The following is an 18,236-nucleotide window of genomic DNA, read 5'->3' as shown; positions in this document are numbered from 1 at the left end:
AAATCCCATGGACCGAGGAGCATGGCAGGCTACAGTCCATGGGGTCGCAAGGGTTGGACATGGCTTAGCGACTAAACCACCACCACCGATAAGCAAAGTTCCCCATCAAAGCTCAGAGCCTTGGGGCACACTACAATTACAACCACTTGCTTTAATGCTTTGGATTTTATCATGGCATGAACATATATTTGACCTACTTTTCAGAGTGTGGAATAACCATGAGATAAGGAAGAGGCAGCTCCTGGAACCACTTCAACCCTGTGGAACAGTGAGAAGAAGCAATGAGGCTTGGTTTGCAGAAGGGGATCTAGTCAGTCCTGTGGGTGGTTGGAGCAGATGGGCCTATGTGCAAGTGATTACAGTCCAGAGGTCAGAGCCACCACCTTCAGGGGACAGCTGTTGGGGCTCAGATCTCTGCCTTAAACTTAATCTTCACTTCTGAGTCTGGTTCTGCAGGCTAGTGTCTGCCTTAGACCTGCGAAATCGGCTTCATCAGCATTGCCTCCAGGGTGGTCATTTTCATCTGGAAACAAAAGCATTCCTACTTTTATTACACACGTCTCCTGCCTAGAGACCTAAATATGTGTTATTAATAAGAGTGGGGCATTGAGAGAGGATTGGATATGACTTTAAAAAGAGTCAAGTGCATGTAGGGCCGAGACTGATTTCCCATTTTCCAGTCATTTTCAATTCCATGATTTAAGGTTGAACTCAACATTATATATTGAGTATAATATAACATAGTGAATTACATTCAACTACTTTTAAGCTGATTCATGTTTCTATTTATTTAATAATTCATGAATGTTAGTAGTGCATGTGCTGCAGGCCAGGCACATTAGTACATGATAACAGTCTCCTCCACACCCCTGGGATACAAGCTGAGGCAATGACTCAGTTTGTGACACCATGACTTGGTTGTGCACAGATGGACATGGGTTCCTCCTGGTCTCAGATTTTCTTGGAGGCTTACCCTAAACTGCTTTTAAGGTAGCCCATGGCTATGGTTTTTCCAGTGGTCATGTATGGATGTGAGAGTTGGACTGTGAAGAAAGCTGAGCATTGAAGAATTGATGCTTTTGAACTGTGGTGTTGGAGAAGACTCTTGAGAGTCCCTTGGACTGCAAGGAGGTCCAACCAGTCCATTCTGAAGGAGATAAGTCCTGGGTGTTCTTTGGAAGGAATGATGCTAAAGCTGAAACTCCAGTACTTTGGCCACTTCATGCGAAGAGTTGACTCATTGGAAAAGACTCTGATGCTGGGAAGGATTGGGGGCAGGAGGAGAAGGGGACGACAGAGGATGAGATGGCTGGATGGCATCACTGACTCGATGGACGTGAGTTTGAGTGAACTCCGGGAGTTGGTGCTAGACAGGGAGGCCTGGCATGCTGCAATTCATGGGGTCGCAAAGAGTCAGACACGACTGAGTGACTGAACTGAACTGATGGCAAACAGGTTGAGCTATTTATTTTAAATGAATTGTATTCCATCTACAGAGCCAGTGACAATAAACTTAAAAACCAAAAGCTTTATGTTTATACCTCTTTGATGTTTGTTCTGACTTTCATTCACTCATCAAATCATTACTGAGAATCTACTATGTGCCAGGCACTAGGGATACAAAGATATACAAGATAATTTCTCCCCCAAAGGAGATCACTGATTTATTGGAAGTCAGCCACATAAACAAATGATGACATTACACTGTCACTGGTGCTGTGGCTGGCAGCAAACACAAAGTGACATGGAATCCCACAAAGGGACCAACTCTCTTGGGTGGTTAAGAAAAGGCCCTACAGGGAGTTTGGGGGAGAACAGATAGATGTGTATGTATGGCTGGATCCCTTTGCTGTTCACTAAAACTGTTGCAGCCTTGTTAATTGGCTATGCACGCTCAGTCGCTTCAGTCGTGTCCGACTCTTGTGACCCCTTGGACCACAGCCCGCCAGGCTCCTCTGACCATGGAATTTTCCTGCCAAGAATACTAGAGTAGATTGCCATTTCCTCCTACAGGGGAGCTTCCCAAGCTCCCAGGGATGAAACCCGCATCACCTGCATCTCCCGCATTGCAAGCAGATTCTTTACCGCTGAGCCACTGCGGAAGCCCTAATTGGCTATACCAGAATACAAAATAAAAAGTTTGAAAAAAAAAGAAAAGGCTCCACCATAGAGAGATACAGTTGAGCTGGGTCTTCAAAGGGTAGATTTCAAATTTTCAGATGGAGAAAGATATTCCGGGTAGAAAGAGGAACAAATGCAAAAACACAGAAGCTCAAAAGAGCAGTGAACAAGTAGGAAACAGGGAGACCTCCTGGCCAAAGCATAGCAGTAGAGAGGACTACAGCAGCAGGAAAGGCTCCAGGAAGGACATTCGGGTCTAGATGGCAAAGAGCCTTGAGTGCCTCACTAAGCCATGGACCTCATCCTAGTACCATTGATATGAGCAGAAAATCACTCTGTCAGGAGAGCAGGGGTTGGATTAATTTATTGGTGGGTCTTACAATGGAAGCAGGATGACCAGTTGCAATAGCATAGATGAGGAATGGAGAGGACTGATGTGCAGGCAGGGTGATGAGGATGGACAGAAGAGGAGATTCAAGAGGGAGAGATTTAGAGATAAACATGCCAGGGCTTTGTGACCAGTGGGATATGAGTGGAAAAGTAAAAGAGAAATTGCTTTTAATTTCTTGGCATTTAGTTCATTCCAAAAAAAAAAGAGAGAGAGAGAGAAATAGCTCTAACCACCTACTTAAAGGGCATTTTAAAATCATCTTCTTACTTTAATACTTTAAAAATTACCAATCAAGGATTTTGTAACATGGAAAGTCAAAGGACACTTATTCCCATTGGATAATGGTTGAAGTTCAGGGACTGTCAATGTGTAGAGGTGCTGAACTGTAAATTGTACGGCTTACTTACATTCTGTGAACTGGCAGTGTTTTCCTTGGGCGTTACCAGCACAATGGCATTCATAAACAGCATGGACATTTCCTGAGTAAAGATGAGGCAATTACTAGGACCCGTTTTCTCTTGATCTGCCCCAAGTTCAAATGTGCAAGGCAAGAAGGAGAGTTTCTTCTTCTAAGAAGAAACTTCTGAAAGATGGATTACTCTACCTGAACTATGTGTAATGAAGAAGTCATAATCAAACAAGGCTTCCAGATGACCCAAGAAATACAGGCTGATATATTTGATGATGATGACAGTTGACATAATCATCTCATGTACTCAACTCACAAGTTGGCAGGTGTCATGTGTCAGGCACTCTTCCCAGTACTTTCCATGGATTAACTCATTTAATCTTCACAGCAGCACTGTGGATTTGAACCCAGGCTGTCTGTGCTCTTAACTACATCAGGATGCTAAATCCTTTCAATAATGACTCTGGGAACTACTGTTTTGTTTGTTTAAGTTTCTTATCTGACTGGGGGCTCTGGCATTTCATTGAATAACTTAAGGATAGCTCCATTTACTGCTGAATGGCACTAAGGTCTTTCAAAGGACAAAAGGAAGGAAAAGTTATATGGGCTGAGAACATTCAACATGTTAAAGCACCAGTCTTGATGGTTATCTATATTCCTATCACTGATGATCATTAAATTTTGCAGAGGGCTTCTAGACTCCTGGATAGCCCTGTTCATAGAGTGAGATGGTATAGGAAATCCCAGCTCAACAAGGACAAAACCAGGATCTGAGAAATACAGCATCAGCAAGAAGAAAGCTGCTGGTTTCCAGGGATCTCCTGCCTTCCCAGGAATCTTCCAGATCACTTCAAGATGGCCTTAGAAATAAGTCTTCTCTGCTGTCTTCAAAATGGAGCTTTGGTTAGAGGAAAATTGGCCTTTTTGTTTGTTTGTTTTTAACTTAGAAGAGCTACAGTTAAATTTATACTTTATAAGGTTTTTAAAATAATTTTTAAGTTGAGATAAAAATATACATAAACAAGAAATTTAACACGTTAACCATTTTTTAAGTATAGTTCCATGGTGTCAAGTATATTTACACTGTTGTGCAACTAGTCTCCAGAACTCTTTTCACCTTGTGAAACTGAAACTCTGTTCTGGTTAAACAGTAGCTCCCACTCCTTTCCTCTCAGCCCCTGGCCACCAACTTTATGCTTTCTATCCCTATGAATGTGACTGTCATAAGTACCTCATGTCAGTGGAATCATACAGTATTTGCCTCTTTGTGACTGGCTTATTTCCCTTAAAATAATATACTCAATTTTCATTCATGTTGCAGCATATGTCAGAATTCCCTTGCTTTTAAAGGATGAATAATACTCCATTGTATGGGTATACCACATTCTGCTTATCCATTCATCCATTAATGGACATTTGGATTGCTTCTACCTTTTCAGTATTGCAAATAATGCTTCTGTGAACATGGGTGGACAAAAATCTCTTTAACATTGTATCATCTTTTGGAAAGATTATGGTGGCTCTTTTTTCTGCTTAATGTTATGTTGGTGTTCTGAGAAAAAAAAATCAAACCTTCACATAGCTATTAATATGTTGAGATTCAGAGTAAGTTGGTGGTTTTAGTACAAAGTAGACACACGGTGTAGTTTGACCTAGACAGGCACATATTTTTAGGGCCATCCCTGGGACTTGTGGGTGTGGGCAGCAAGGCGAGAAGAGCAGCCCACACCAAAGCCAGGCCAGGGGAGAGGAAACCAAGCCACAGCAGAGTAGACAAACTAGGGGAGCAGGAGTACCCTGGTGCCCAGGACAGAGACAAAGGGGAGGTCATCATTTTAATATCCAAACCAGCTCATCCTCTGGTCTTCCCAGTGGCGATAAATGGAAGGTACAATGAGCCTGTTGCTCTTACCAGAAACCTGGCTGTCATTCTCAGCACTTCATCTCTTTCACCCCGCATGTCAACTCTAGCTCACAAATATTTCTTGATTATCCACTCCTCCCTTGCATCTTCATTCAAGTCACCATCCTTTCTCACCATAACTGCAGCAACCACCTCCCATAGTGTTCCTTCTTTGCTTTTATCTCCTCTGATCTATTCTTCCCACAGCAGTCAGAGAATCATTTCATATATCAATCAGATCGTCTTCTAGCCCTAAAGGACTCATTAAATCACATTATACTTAGAATGTAATCTAAATGCTTTTCCTAATAAGGCTCTGCAGCACCTGGACTCACCAGGTCTTCATTTGTTTCCTATGTTTCACTCTGGGATTATCAGTTGTTGTTGTTCAGTTACTCAGTTGTCTCCAACTCTTTGTGACCCCCTGGACTGTAACACGCCAGGCTTCCCTATTCTTCAGTATCTCTTGGAGTTCGCTCAAACTCATATTCAATGAGTTGGTGATGCCATCCAACCATCTCATCCTCTGACACCCTCTTCTCCTCCTGCTTTCAATCTTTCCTAGCATCAGTCTTTTCTGTGAGTCAGCTCTTCGCATCAGTTGGCCAAAGTACTGGAGCTTCAGCTTCAGTATCAGTCCTTCCAACAAATATTCAGATTGATTTCCTTTAGGACTGACTTGTTTGATCTCCTTGCTGTCCAAGGGACTCTCAAAAGTCTTCTCCAGCACCACAGTTTGAAAGCATCAATTCTTCAGCGTTCAGCCTTCTTTATAGTCCAACTCTCATATCCGTACATGACTAATGGAAAAATCATAGCTTTGATGATACAGACCTTTGTCAGCAAAGTGATGTCTCTGTTTTTTAATACACTGTCTATGTTTGTCATAGCTTTCCTTCCAAGGAGCAAGCGTCTTTTAATTTCATAGCCACAGTCATTGTCCACAGTGATTTTGTAGCGCAAGAGAAAGTCTGTCACTGTTTCCATTTTTTCCCCATCTATTTGCCATGAAGTGATGGGACTGAATGCCATAATCTCCATTTTTTGAATGTTAAGTTTTAAGCCAGCTTGTTCATTCTCCTCTTTCACCTTCATCAAGAGGCTCTTTAGTTCCTCTTCACTTTCTGGATTATCAGACTCCAGTCCTATTGCCTTCCTCAAAATTACAGATACTCTAAACACTTCCCAGGACTCTGTTGTGTATTATTCCTTCTGTCTGGAATGCTGCTACTGATGCTGCTAAGTCGCTTCAGTCGTGTCCGACTCTGTGCCACCCCATAGATGGCAGCCCACCAGGCTCTGCAATTCCTGGGATTCTCCAGGCAAGAACACTGGAGTGGGTTGCCATTTCCTTCTCCAATGCATGAAAGTAAAAAGGGAAAGTGAAGCCGCTCAGTCGTGTCCAACTCTTCGCAACCCCATGGACTGCAGCCTACCAGGCTCCTCTGTTCATGGGATTTTCCAGGCAAGAGTACTGGAGTGGGGTGCCATTTACTCCACACCAAAATCTTCCCGTGCCAAACTCAGGCCTAAATGACTCACCTTCAGAGAATCCTTTCAAAATGTCCCTTGTTATTTTTTCTTGTGATATTTTTTTCCTTCATAATACATTTCACATTTTCTTATTATATACCTTGGGATTTGTTTGTGGAGTATCTGTCTTTCCACTGGATTTTAAGTTCTGAAAGGGCAGATCATATTTGTTTATTAACCATTTTTTACCCAGCCATCCATGGTAGCTGGTACTTACAAACAATCCACAAATATTTATTGACTAACAATCTATAACACTGACTAAGTGATGGATTAATAAATGAGTAAATGAATAAGAATGAAAAGTGTTCCTTTGAGCCTGCAAAGTAGCTTCGATGGGAATTTCCCTGGACTTTTCCATAAAAAGAGGAGGAGCTGTTCCTTGACAGATTGATTCACCCCAACTGACCTCTGGTTCTCCACTATCAGACCTCATTAATCAGGACATATCTGTCCATGGGAGATCTGCCCATTCTTCATTGTAGGAATGTAAACAGTGTTATGAAAGATGAAATGGCCTATTCCACTCCAACAGCAAAGAAGCCTGTGAGCCTCTACACAGTCCATGATGGAGCTGTCCACACCGTTCAGAGGTCACCTTTCTACAAGGACATTATCCTCACTGTTGGGGGTTGGAACGTAGCCATCTGGAAAGAAGGTATTATGGTAAGTTGCCTGCAAAATGGAGGAGTAGGTGTGTGGTCCTTTATTATTGAGAAAAACAATAGGAACAACAGACTGTTCTGACATAACAATGCCTTTGGGACGCTTTTTAGAAATATTGGAACAGATGGCCTGGGGCCCCAGCCTGTCAGCAGAACCAATACAAGCCTTTGGAAAACACAACCATTTGCTTTTCTTCCCTGAGGGCAGGAAACATTTACAAGTCTTTTGTTCTCTGAAACCAGTATTGTCTTCTAAATATATGTTGTGAGCTGTTCACTTGGTTTATGTTTTTCCCCTCCCCCTAAAATACAAGATGGTATACTGATTACTGTATGAAGCCCAAAGAAGCCCTAAGAGAAGCAATGGGTCTATCATCTTTGCTCCTGCACCAGGCAACTTGTCACCAGAAAGTGGGAGTAAGAAATCTAAGGGATCCATCACCAGGCAGTCAGAGACATGCAGAGGTCAGGGTGAGGCTGTGACAAGAATCTTGTGGTCAGGATTTAGGACAGGGCCTGGATCCAGATAGTCAGAAGCTAAACTGCCAAAACCTAGAAAGATTGGTAAAATTGAGTGAAGCGGGAGTGTGGGAAAATCAGTATGCTGTGTCCCTTTCATGAGCTACTTAAGAGAATTATCAAAATCTGGAAAAAAAAAAAAGTATATATATATATATGAGTTTCATATCTGTAATATATATATTCTTTGAGCTAACACTTTTCCCTTTTATTTCTGGGAGTCTAACTTACATGAATACTCAAAAAAATTGTGTATGATATATATGTATATATACATATATATGTATGTGATATATATATATACACACAGATATATATATGTATGTGATATATATATATGTACTTTTTGTCATTGAAAAAAGTTGGGATCTCCTTAAGTGTCCTTCCAGGAAAGGACTTCTACTTCATACCAATGTACTTTGGTATGATTTTTTTTTTGTCTTTACAACAAGCAAGTATTAGTTTTTCAGTTAAAGAAAAAAGAAATTAAGCCAAGATTGTCCAAAGACTGCAGGGGTCAAGAACCTGGTTAGCCACAGAACCGAAGTAACTGAGCAAGAACAGATTGCAGTGTCTCCTGTAAGGAGTCCATGAATTAGTGATGTTTGTTCCCCACAAGAAGCCTTTGTTTGCATGTTTGGGAGGGTAGGAGGCAGCTCCATAGCTTAGGTTAGTCCCAGAAGATATAAGTAGGTGAAGGGATCCACCTGGTTGCCAGGTAGAGCATGATGGTGGGAAGAGAATGCATTTTGATCTTCTGTCTCTATGAAAACCTCCCGAAGAAGGCAAAGTACCCCACAGCAGAGAAGAGAAATGATCTTATTATGCTGCATTGGTGGTCCAAAATCTCTCCCCCAAAATATTCATAAACCACTGGATGCAGCTCACAGAACTGACTGTTCATCCCTTTTCCTGAACACCAGAGCTGTTTCCAAGGTGAGTAGGCACCTGACAAGAAAATAAAGATATAAGCAAAATTTATAATCTTAGAATCTTTACTCATCCAGTGTCCACCAGTCTCCAAACAAATAGCAATGGGCTTTAGGAACAGTTGAATTAGAACCACCAATAGCTCAATTAGAAAATTGGATCATTTCTAAAAAGTCACTAAAATAAGGGGAAAAAAGGCTATAAAAATATACAAGAAAGAAAAGAGCCAACATATATAAAAACCCTATAAGGAAAACAAAGACTTCTGAGTAGGCATAATTCTGCTGTTATATGATCATAGCCATCTGAGTTTTATTTTAAAAACAAAAAAAACCTTGTGAATATCCCTCAGATAATAACAAAAACTTTTGTTTTTAATTTTAGACCGGACCCCTCCTTCAGTCATGCTGTGCACCAAAAAGGTACACCTCAGGGCACTGGTCCCTGACCAGGCCTGGAGTCTTCTATATTGGCCGAGAAGATGGATACATCGATATCTGGGACCTTCTTGAGAAAACTCATGAACCAGCCCAGTCCCAAAACATCTGTATAACTATGATCATGTACATCAAACCCTGGACCTTTTCTGGTATGTTAACTCTGATTAAAGGAGCAAAGTCATTTTGCATTTTTTGGGCCTGGGACATTTTGACATTCATCTGGAAAGCCTCTGATGTTGCTTCTCAAGTTTTTTCTCCCCATGCCACCTCCTCCCTTCCCATCACTGCACTTCCTTTCCCTTCCTTCTTCTACTCAAATTTTGGTTACAACCTGAGTTTCACTAGTTTCTTCATCAGTTATTTCTGAGACACATTTTAGTATGTCAAGCAGGGGCTGATTTTGAACCAAGCAATGAAAAGCATGCTTGTCACCTTCTCTGGGTCCCTAAATCACAGGGTGAACCCTAAATCCTTGCTACCTTTTGCTGCTTCTTTTTCAAATAGAATAAGTTCTGTATCTTTAATCTTTTGTTATGTCACAAATATTCAATATTTTATCACTTTTATGGCTTTCCCCTGGACAGTATCAAGCAGTTCTTTTCATGAAATCTCAATGACTCTGTGAGGTCATATATCTGTTTAAACCATAACTTTTGAACTAACTGTGAGGAAAAAATAATGTATAACAGAGCAAGTAGAAATTCAAGAACATGTCGATAGAAAAGTAATTTATATCCTTTATCTCAGTTTCTCCATTTCACCCAAGTAATACTTTCTACCCAGACTAAGTATATATTTGCCTCATTTAAAAGAAGTTTCCCTTTGTTTCCAGAGATGCATGGGCATAAAATTGTCATTTTCTCAGAAAAAACATGAGGTTTAGAAACACAGTCTTCAGGATTTCTAGAGTGTCAGAGTCTGGCTACTTACTTGACCGTATATGTCACAAAAATGTGTTTTCCCATATTTGCTGCAAAACATTGCTTTTGCATACCTAAAGGGATTACGATTCTAGGATTTAGCAATGTGAACCAGACCTTCTGAAAAGGAGGAGAAAAAAGTTTAGATAAGAAATTAAAATTCTCAAATATGCTTGTGTTTTATACCCATTTAAAATGACCAAAAGGAGCGATTTGTTTCTGTAATAAGAAAACTGGTTATGGCTGTATTTGAAATTCATCTGGATAATGGCATCCTTTAGCCCTTACTGTCTTTGGTGAAAATCGGCATCATGATTTTTCTGTGAAAATCTTCCATGTATTGTACCCGCTTCCTTCTCAAATCTGCCATGGATCCAGTCAGAGAGGGTCAACCTCACCTGGGAGTCACAGTCCTTAAGTAGAGGCTAAGAAAACATGATTGGGGATGAGCAGGGTGGCTGAGAAAGGCTCAAGGTCTCAGCCTTCATTTCACCAACTGGAAAAATGTCTTTCATGTGTTATTATGATCTCCAGTCATGAAGGTCTGATGAAGATGCCAAGATTATTGTAACCACAACAGGCCCTTTGGGAGATCACAAAGCAAAAATGCAGTATGTGTTTAACCTCTAAGATGACTTTCTGATTGCAGAGCTGTTTTTTCTCTCCATTTTTTGAAACTTTTAGCTAAGCAGCAATTTATAGCCATAGCTGATTATTATGGAACACTGCATATATTGGAAATTCCTTGGACATTAAGTCACCCTTCAAGCAATGAGGTTAGTAACTTTTGGCTTTGAGGATTTATGTGATCAGATACTGCTGAGACATGTTTTAGACATATGTTCAGAAATGACAGCATTTTTGCTCTGTAAGAATATAAAAGAATCATGCAGTCAAAAATAAGGGGATGTTAACCTAAATGGGAAAAGAATTTGAAAAAGAATAGATATATGTATACGTGTAGCTAAATCACTTTGCTATGCATCTGAAAGTAACACAACATTGTTAATCAGCTATGCTCCAATATAAAATAAAATAATGAGGGGATGTATTCCTGTTGTATGAGATAAATGACTTAAAGCTAGAGGGGGAAAAAAGCATGCAATGAAAGAAAGGCCAAGTAAATGAAGCCCAGATTCAGAGAAGAATTGATTTGGGGATTCATAATCATAGGAAGTTATTTTCAGATTTTAACCCAAGCATGGGACTTTATTTTGGTGATACCCTTCCCAGAGGACCCAGCTGACATTTTTTGCATCTCTCCATTGCCAGCCTCCATCCATCCTTCCCCAGCTTGGTGTACTGCAGGCAGCAGGTCTGAAGTGGCAGTGTTCTGCTTCTCCATACATTGCATCCAGGGGTTTCGTTTCAAGCAGTGTTAATAGTTATTTTATAAAAAGAATATCAATAAATAGTACATAAATATGGATACAGTAAACATTAAATATATAGATTGCAATCTGTTGCAAGTTCCAACAACGTCAACCTAGTTACTTGCAGGCAAAAAACTCTTCCTTCTTTGGTCACCTCGTCCAAGGTCTCTGATGCCTTCCCTGCTTCTATTCTTCTGCCCACACACGCTAAGCTCTTCAGGGGACCAGGAACTCAACTCTGCTTCCAGCCCCTTTAGGGTTTCCACTGACATCCTCGTCTGGGTTTTCCAAGTTTGATAATGCAAAACTTCCCTCAGCCTTGAAAGTGAGAAGGAGAAAAAGGAGGGAAAAGAGGCATCCAAGGATATTTCTCTTATAAAATTGCAATTTTTTGCAGCCCTCTCCTTCCAATCCCACTCCTTTTCTGCCATCCCCCAATTCGCAGGTCCCTAAACCTTAGCCCAGTGGCCCACGAATTAGCTCCTCTGGTAGTGGGCTTTGGGCTTTATCCCAAAGCAGGCAATCTAGCTAATAACTTAAAAGCAGCAGACGTTCTTCCAGAGCCTTGTCAAGAACATGGAGGCTTCTGTGTGAGCCCCCCTCTCATGGGCCTGTATTTCTAACAGGTATCAAGTATAAGCCACTACTTTGAAAGAGAAGTCAAACATCTGGAATATGTAGAACAGCGCAGAAAAATTCGTGAACAGGAAAAGAGAGAAATGGAGCTGGAACTGGAGAAGAAAAAAGTTGTAAGTTAAATTTCAGAAACCAAAATTGCTTTCCTTTAACACTAGTAGGATTATATTTGTTTGGCTTAGTCCACAGATTCAAAAGAAAAAATATGCCTTTTCACATTCTTCTCTTCTTCTCATGAGAGTCAAGAGGGCAGTTCTCTGATTTCCTAGCTTAGTATGAGTCAAACTACCAATTGGACACCTAGTGAGATTCTATCCAATTTAGATTCTGAAATTTTCTATATTTCAAGTCCTTTAGATTAAAGTGAAGTGAAGTGAAGTGAAGTCGCTCAGTCGTGTCCAACTCTTTGCAACCCGTGGACTGTAGCTTACCAGGCTCCTCCGTCCATGGGATTCTCCAGGCAAGAATACTGGAGTAGGTTGCCGTTTCCTTCTCCAAGGGATCTTCCCGATCCAGGGATCGAACCCGGGTCTCCCGCATTGGAGGCAGATGCTTTAACCTCTGAGCCACCAGGGAAGCTTTAGATTAGGTGGTATCTAAATACCAATATGGATACAGAGTTTCAAAATTTGAATGCTTTCATTTCATAGAAACTTAATATTTAATGAATAATGCATTAAAATAGTGTAAAAAAGAGTGGAATATGAATTAGGACACGTGGACTCACATCGCATGTCTACCACTTGCTAGCCATGAGATCTAGAGCAAGGTTTGCATCTTTGCTGAGTTTTGGTTCTCTTGTTTTTAAAATGGGAATACTAGTAACAACATTTTAAGATTACTGTGAGTATTTCAGTTAGGTAATCTGACAAATAATAAACTGTCATTAAGTGGGAGCTAGTATATAGAGGGCATAATAGCTACTAGTTGTTGCTCAGTCCCATCCGACTCTTAGCAACCCCATGGACTGTGTAGCCCACCAGGTCTCTCTGTCCATGGGATTCTCCAGGCAAGAATACTGGAGTGGGTTGTCATTTCCTCCTCCAGGGGATCTTCCCAACCCAGAGATTGAACCTTCATCTCCTGAGTCTCCTGAATTGCAGGTGGATTTTTTCCCCTGAGCCACTGGGGCTCAGAACCCACCTGCCAGTGCAGGGGAGGTAAGGGACATGGGCTCTATCCCTGAGTCTGGAAGATCCCCTGCAAGAGGGCGTGGCAAGCCTCTCTAGTATTCTTGGTGTGCTACGGTCTCCTAGTGGGCTATGGTCCATAGGGTCGCAAAGATTCAGACACGACTGAAGCATTTTAGCACAGCACAGCACAGCACAGTACAGTATATAGAGACAGATGAACGAATAGATACAGATTTTACTGTAATAGACTAGAACTGTGAAATTTGCGATTGAGGATAATTTGGTGTAGGACACATCCTTCTTAAACTCTACCAAAAAGGAACCTAAAACTCTGAAGCCCTCGCCCTCCTCTTTCTCAACCTCTCTGATGTGATTTACTTTGTTGGTCTTCCCTTGACCAATGGAATTGGGGTCTTTAAACAGTCTGTGAATTCAGCTCTTCTTTCTTTCTCACTTGAGGTCATCTCAGTCCATATTTCTGCTTTTCTCTTGCTCATTCCCTTCCTTGCCCTTTTGGCAACAACAATTTCATCACTGCCTGCTGTTTCCTTATAGCCAAATGTATAGCCTCCCCCAATGTAATTACTCACGTGAGACCCTAGGTCTCAATTAAAAACACAAACATATGGAAATATTTTCATGTATTGCATTAGCAAATAGATTAACATTATCATACTGTTAGATACAAATTAGTGTAACAAAAGCAGATGAAGCATCATTTCAAAACATTGTTTAGTGGTGATGAGATATAAAAAAAGCCAATTAATTGACCTTGTTTACTACAAAAAAAATGGTCTTGGTCTGTTCTTTTACATGATCACAAACATTGGATGAACTTCTGCCATGGGAGATTACCTGCCACCTTTTCCAACACCAGCAATCATCCGCAATTACTCGGAGTGTTTACTTACTTATTTTTTATATTTTTACTTTATTTATTTATTGAAAAATTTGGGGAGCGCTATGCTGGGTCTTCACTGTTGCTTTGGCTTTTCTCTAGTTGCAGAGAGCAGGGGCTACTCTCCGGTTGCAGTGTGCGGGCTTCTCATTGCAGCGGCTTCTCTTGTTGTGGAGCATAGGCTCTAGGGCACCAGGGCTTCAATAGTTGCGGTTCCTGGGCTCTAGAGCGCAGGCTCAATGGATGTGGCACACAGGTTTAGTTGCTCCGCAGCATGTGGGATCCTCCTGGACTAGGGATGAACCCCAGTCTCCTGCATTGGCTGGAAGATTCTTTACCACTGAACCACCAGGGAAGCCCCTAGGAGTGTTTAAATAGCATAGTGACAGCTAATTATCCATATAAGATAATAATAATTTACATGGGAAGTACTTTTAAAACACTTGAATATTGTAATAATCATATCTTGGAACTGAGTTTCCAAAACTTTTCCACCTCCTTGTGGTAACTTCATTTCCATCTGGCATTGTACCCTCCTCAAAGTAGAGCTTCCACGTCTCAAGTTTTCTCTGGAACTAGACTGTGGATAAATGAGTACATTTAAAGGGGCTCCTCTGTTACATTTAGAACATGAATAGAGTCACCAAGGAAAAACAGCTAAATGTTCATCAGAAGTATCTCCTTACAAGCAATGGCTGATGATAGGAGACATGGGAACAAACTGTAACAGCCTCAGACAATTGCCGTGGGGATTAAATGAGTTAAATATTTACAGCACTTAGCCAGTAAGTGACAGATGGGAAGTGCTAATGTGTCCACTATTAGTATTATTACAGAGGGCAGGAGATAATCACACATCCATCCAGCAAGGCCGGTCTTCTTGAGTGCCCCCCCTCAGCTGGCAGAGATTAGGCTATGCACTTCAACCCACAGATATGAGGGTAATCATATACCCATTTCTTTGCAAACATTGAATCTGGATACCACTCACTTATTGAAAAATAATAGTAATTACAGCTCTAACAGCACACAAAATGGGAATTTTCTTAACTGGAATTTCAGCTGGAGGCCCAAAGCAGAAAACAAGCAGTAGTTTCCATGTGATTCATTCAGAATTCAAAACAATTCTGCAGCCCTTAGTCAATGACCCACACTCCAGGCTGCACAAGGGAGGCAAGAGCTATGAGGAAAGAGGTTGGAAGAGAGAATTTTTTTTTTTTTTTGGAGAGAAGCATTGGAGGGCTGTGTATTCCCCATTCGTACTCCTGCAATACCACCTTCCCTTCAAGGGAAGCACTGCTGGAGACAGCTTGCTGGTGAGGATGGACAGTTGGCCTCATACCCCTGGCAGGAGGCTCGCTGAGCCACAGAAATCCAAGGGCCAGAAACTGCCAAGGGACCAGAGCAGACTGTCCAGGGGGAATATAGGAAACCCAGGGACAGGGACCTGACTCCTATGGCTGGAAAGTCTGCAAGCAAGAGGTTGGCTTGAACAGCTCTGACAGACTAGTGGAGAGAGGACCAGTGAGCAAAGAACTTGTACTGATGGCAGAATGAGGGGGTGAGTTGTCCTGGGGTCAGGTGGAAACTTGAAAGTGGCTGGGCTCAAATCAGATGCCTCAAAGGACTTTCTTAACGGAGTGAGGCAACCTGTGGAGGCGACCAATGGAAGTGTGCAGGGAGCATTGCTATTCTTCACTTACATACTGGGCTGGGCTGGATCTTCAAATAATCTGAAAATGACACTATTCCTAATATCTAAAAGTGGTAGGAAATGCTACGGAATCTGTCACGAACGTGGCAAAGGACAAAAGTTAGGAGAATAACATCTTTCTACTCTCACCCTATCAAGTCCTGCTCTTTTTGTGAACTGGTTATTGTAGTTAACACCTATTAAGTGCTTACTGTGTGCCATGTACCAGTCTGAGGACCTGCCATGTTTAATAATTCATTTAATACTCTCAGTGGTATAATGTGGTTACAGTGATTAGACATGAGGAATCTGAGGAAGCAGAGATATTAAGAAAGGGAAAAAGCAAACATAAAGCACAAATACAGCAGGGGATGAAAGGAACTTCAGGCATGGTGAATGCTGAAAAGAAGAAAATGCCTCTTGCAAACGATTCTCAGGAAACTAGAATAAAATATGGTGGTGGTGCCCTCGATAGAATCCTCAAAGACAGAGTTTTGTGACAAGAGACCAGAAGGCACAGGAAGACATTAGGGTGGGGAGAGGGCAAGAGGAGGAGAAACAGAACCAACACAGGGGGATCCTGTGGGGGCTCAGTGGTAGAGTCCGCCGGCCAATGCAGGAGCCACGGGCACGACCCCTGCTCTGGGAAGATCCCACATGTCACAGAGCGACTGAGCCCTGCACCACAACTATGGAGCCTGTGCTCTAGAGCCCCAGTGCCACAACTACTGAGCCCACACACCACAACTACTGAGGCCCATGTGCCCTCGAGCCCGTGCTCTGCGACAAGAGAAGCCACCATGATAGAAAATAGCACCCACTTGCCACAAAGCAGAGAAAAACCTGTGCAGCAATGAAGACCCAGCACAGCCAAAAAGAAATAAATAAGATTATTTTTTAAAAAATCACAGGACGACATACCAATATGAAGTAATCATAAGTTCATCTGAAAGGAGACACAGATGAGAAGAAACAAAATCTTAAAAATCATAATGACTGCCCTAGCAGATACAATAACTTTAATTAATTAATTTAAATTAAAATACTAATTAAACCAGAACAGTACTCATGCAAACATTGACAGATCAAAGAACAAAACAGATGACTCAGATTATTCAGCAAGTGGTGTTGGGTAAATTAGCTGAATAAATGCTCTGTTGTTTTTCCCCTCCCCTCTCAGCATGCTCTTCCCTCTACCGGTGGCAGGAGCTCATAGGCTAGCCTGGATTCCCTCTGCCCCTGAGAGCCCACATCCAGTCCATCACAAAATTTGATCAGCTCCACCACTAGGAGATACCTTGAGACTGCACACACTACTCTGCTGATCTGTGCCCCTCCTATTCAGGGTCAGCAGCCCCTCTCCCTGACTATACAAGAGATGCCCTCCTGCCCCCTGCCCCACAAAGCCCTTCTGGAGAACAGCAGCCAGTCCGGCCCTTCAGAAATAACAGAAGTTCCTTCCACGGGACTTCCCTGGTGGTCCAGTGGTTAAGACTTTGCCTTCCAATGGAGGGAGGTGTGGGGTTCTATCTCTGGTTGGGGAGCTAGATCCCACGTGCCTCACAGCCAGAAAACCAAAACATAAAAGCAACATTGTGACAACTTCAATAAGGGCTTTAAAAAGTCCACATCAAAATCTTAAAAGGAAATAGCCTCCTCCAGCCTTTGGTATCTCTAGCTGTCAGAGTTCTATACAAATGACTTGCTTTTCCCCCCCTAGAAAACGTTTCAGAAGTCAAAAGAACAATTGGATGCTGAATTGAAAATGGACTACGAGAGTTATTTGGAACTGGAGAAGACCATCCTCACCAATCTAGGTCTAAGCAAAGAGAAAGAATCAATGTCATACGTGGAATTAGTGTAGAAAAGTTTTCTGTAGAGGTGTTTTGGGGGTCTGTGGGAATTTTCTTTTTGCTCATTATTTTTTATGTAAGGTGAGCTAGCAAACTAGACATTAAAAAGATTTACTTGCACATATTAGGTTTTTATCTCACTACAATTAAAACTTTTGAATTAAGCAACAAGATCTGTTTCGGTTTGGGGACTGAATATGTACTAAACTTTGTACTGAATATAAAAGGGGTTGACAATGAAGCTTTCATTTGCCTGTAGTATTACAGAGCTTAAGACATCCACACTCAATCCTCAGTCAACATCTATTCAGAACCCCTGATCCCAGACCAGAAGGGGAAATCAAACTTTGCTTCTAATTATCAGGTTGTTTTTGGTCACATCTCCACAAAGTGCTCCCACTGGGCCACTGCACAGATTATCAATTATCAGGCCATGAGCTAAATAAAATATTAGTAGATTGAATCCCGAAATATACACTGAAAGAGGGTAATGTATGAAGATAGCACACTGAGCTTATCTAGGAAATAAAAAGTTAGTGTGACGGTGGTGCTCGGTGGCTCCGGTCACGTCTGACAAGAACACTGGAGTGGGTCACCATACCCTCCTCCAGATCTTCCTGACCCAGGGATCAAACCTGCATCTCTTACATCTCTTGCTTTGGCAGGTGGGTTCTTTACTGCTAGCGCCACCTGGGAAGCCCAGTGTAACAGTAGAAAATACATCAACAATTGACTGAAGGAGAGAATTTATGATACCAAATAAACGCAGTAAAACATTCACTGAAATTCAACAGCCACTCATGATAAAACAGTAAATTC

General features: G+C 41.7%; 1 protein-coding gene across 1 annotated transcript in view; it reads left to right on the top strand.

The window, feature by feature from the left end:
- DNAI3 (dynein axonemal intermediate chain 3) overlaps nucleotides 1-17,478 on the top strand; it is an 85,102-nt gene extending 67,624 nt beyond the window's left edge. Inside the window, exons 19-23 of the mRNA XM_055585313.1 lie at nucleotides 6,893-7,023; nucleotides 8,856-9,060; nucleotides 10,516-10,607; nucleotides 11,831-11,953; nucleotides 17,285-17,478. Coding sequence (XP_055441288.1) covers nucleotides 6,893-7,023; nucleotides 8,856-9,060; nucleotides 10,516-10,607; nucleotides 11,831-11,953; nucleotides 17,285-17,428 — 695 coding nt within the window. The 3' untranslated portion in view covers nucleotides 17,429-17,478. The remainder of the gene's footprint in view (nucleotides 1-6,892; nucleotides 7,024-8,855; nucleotides 9,061-10,515; nucleotides 10,608-11,830; nucleotides 11,954-17,284) is intronic.
- Nucleotides 17,479-18,236: the final 758 nt, after the last annotated feature.

The sequence above is a fragment of the Bubalus kerabau genome, chromosome 6 (assembly GCF_029407905.1).
Source record: "Bubalus kerabau isolate K-KA32 ecotype Philippines breed swamp buffalo chromosome 6, PCC_UOA_SB_1v2, whole genome shotgun sequence".
Classification (NCBI taxonomy): Eukaryota; Metazoa; Chordata; class Mammalia; order Artiodactyla; family Bovidae; genus Bubalus; species Bubalus kerabau.
This window is presented reverse-complemented; position numbering and strand designations above follow the sequence as displayed.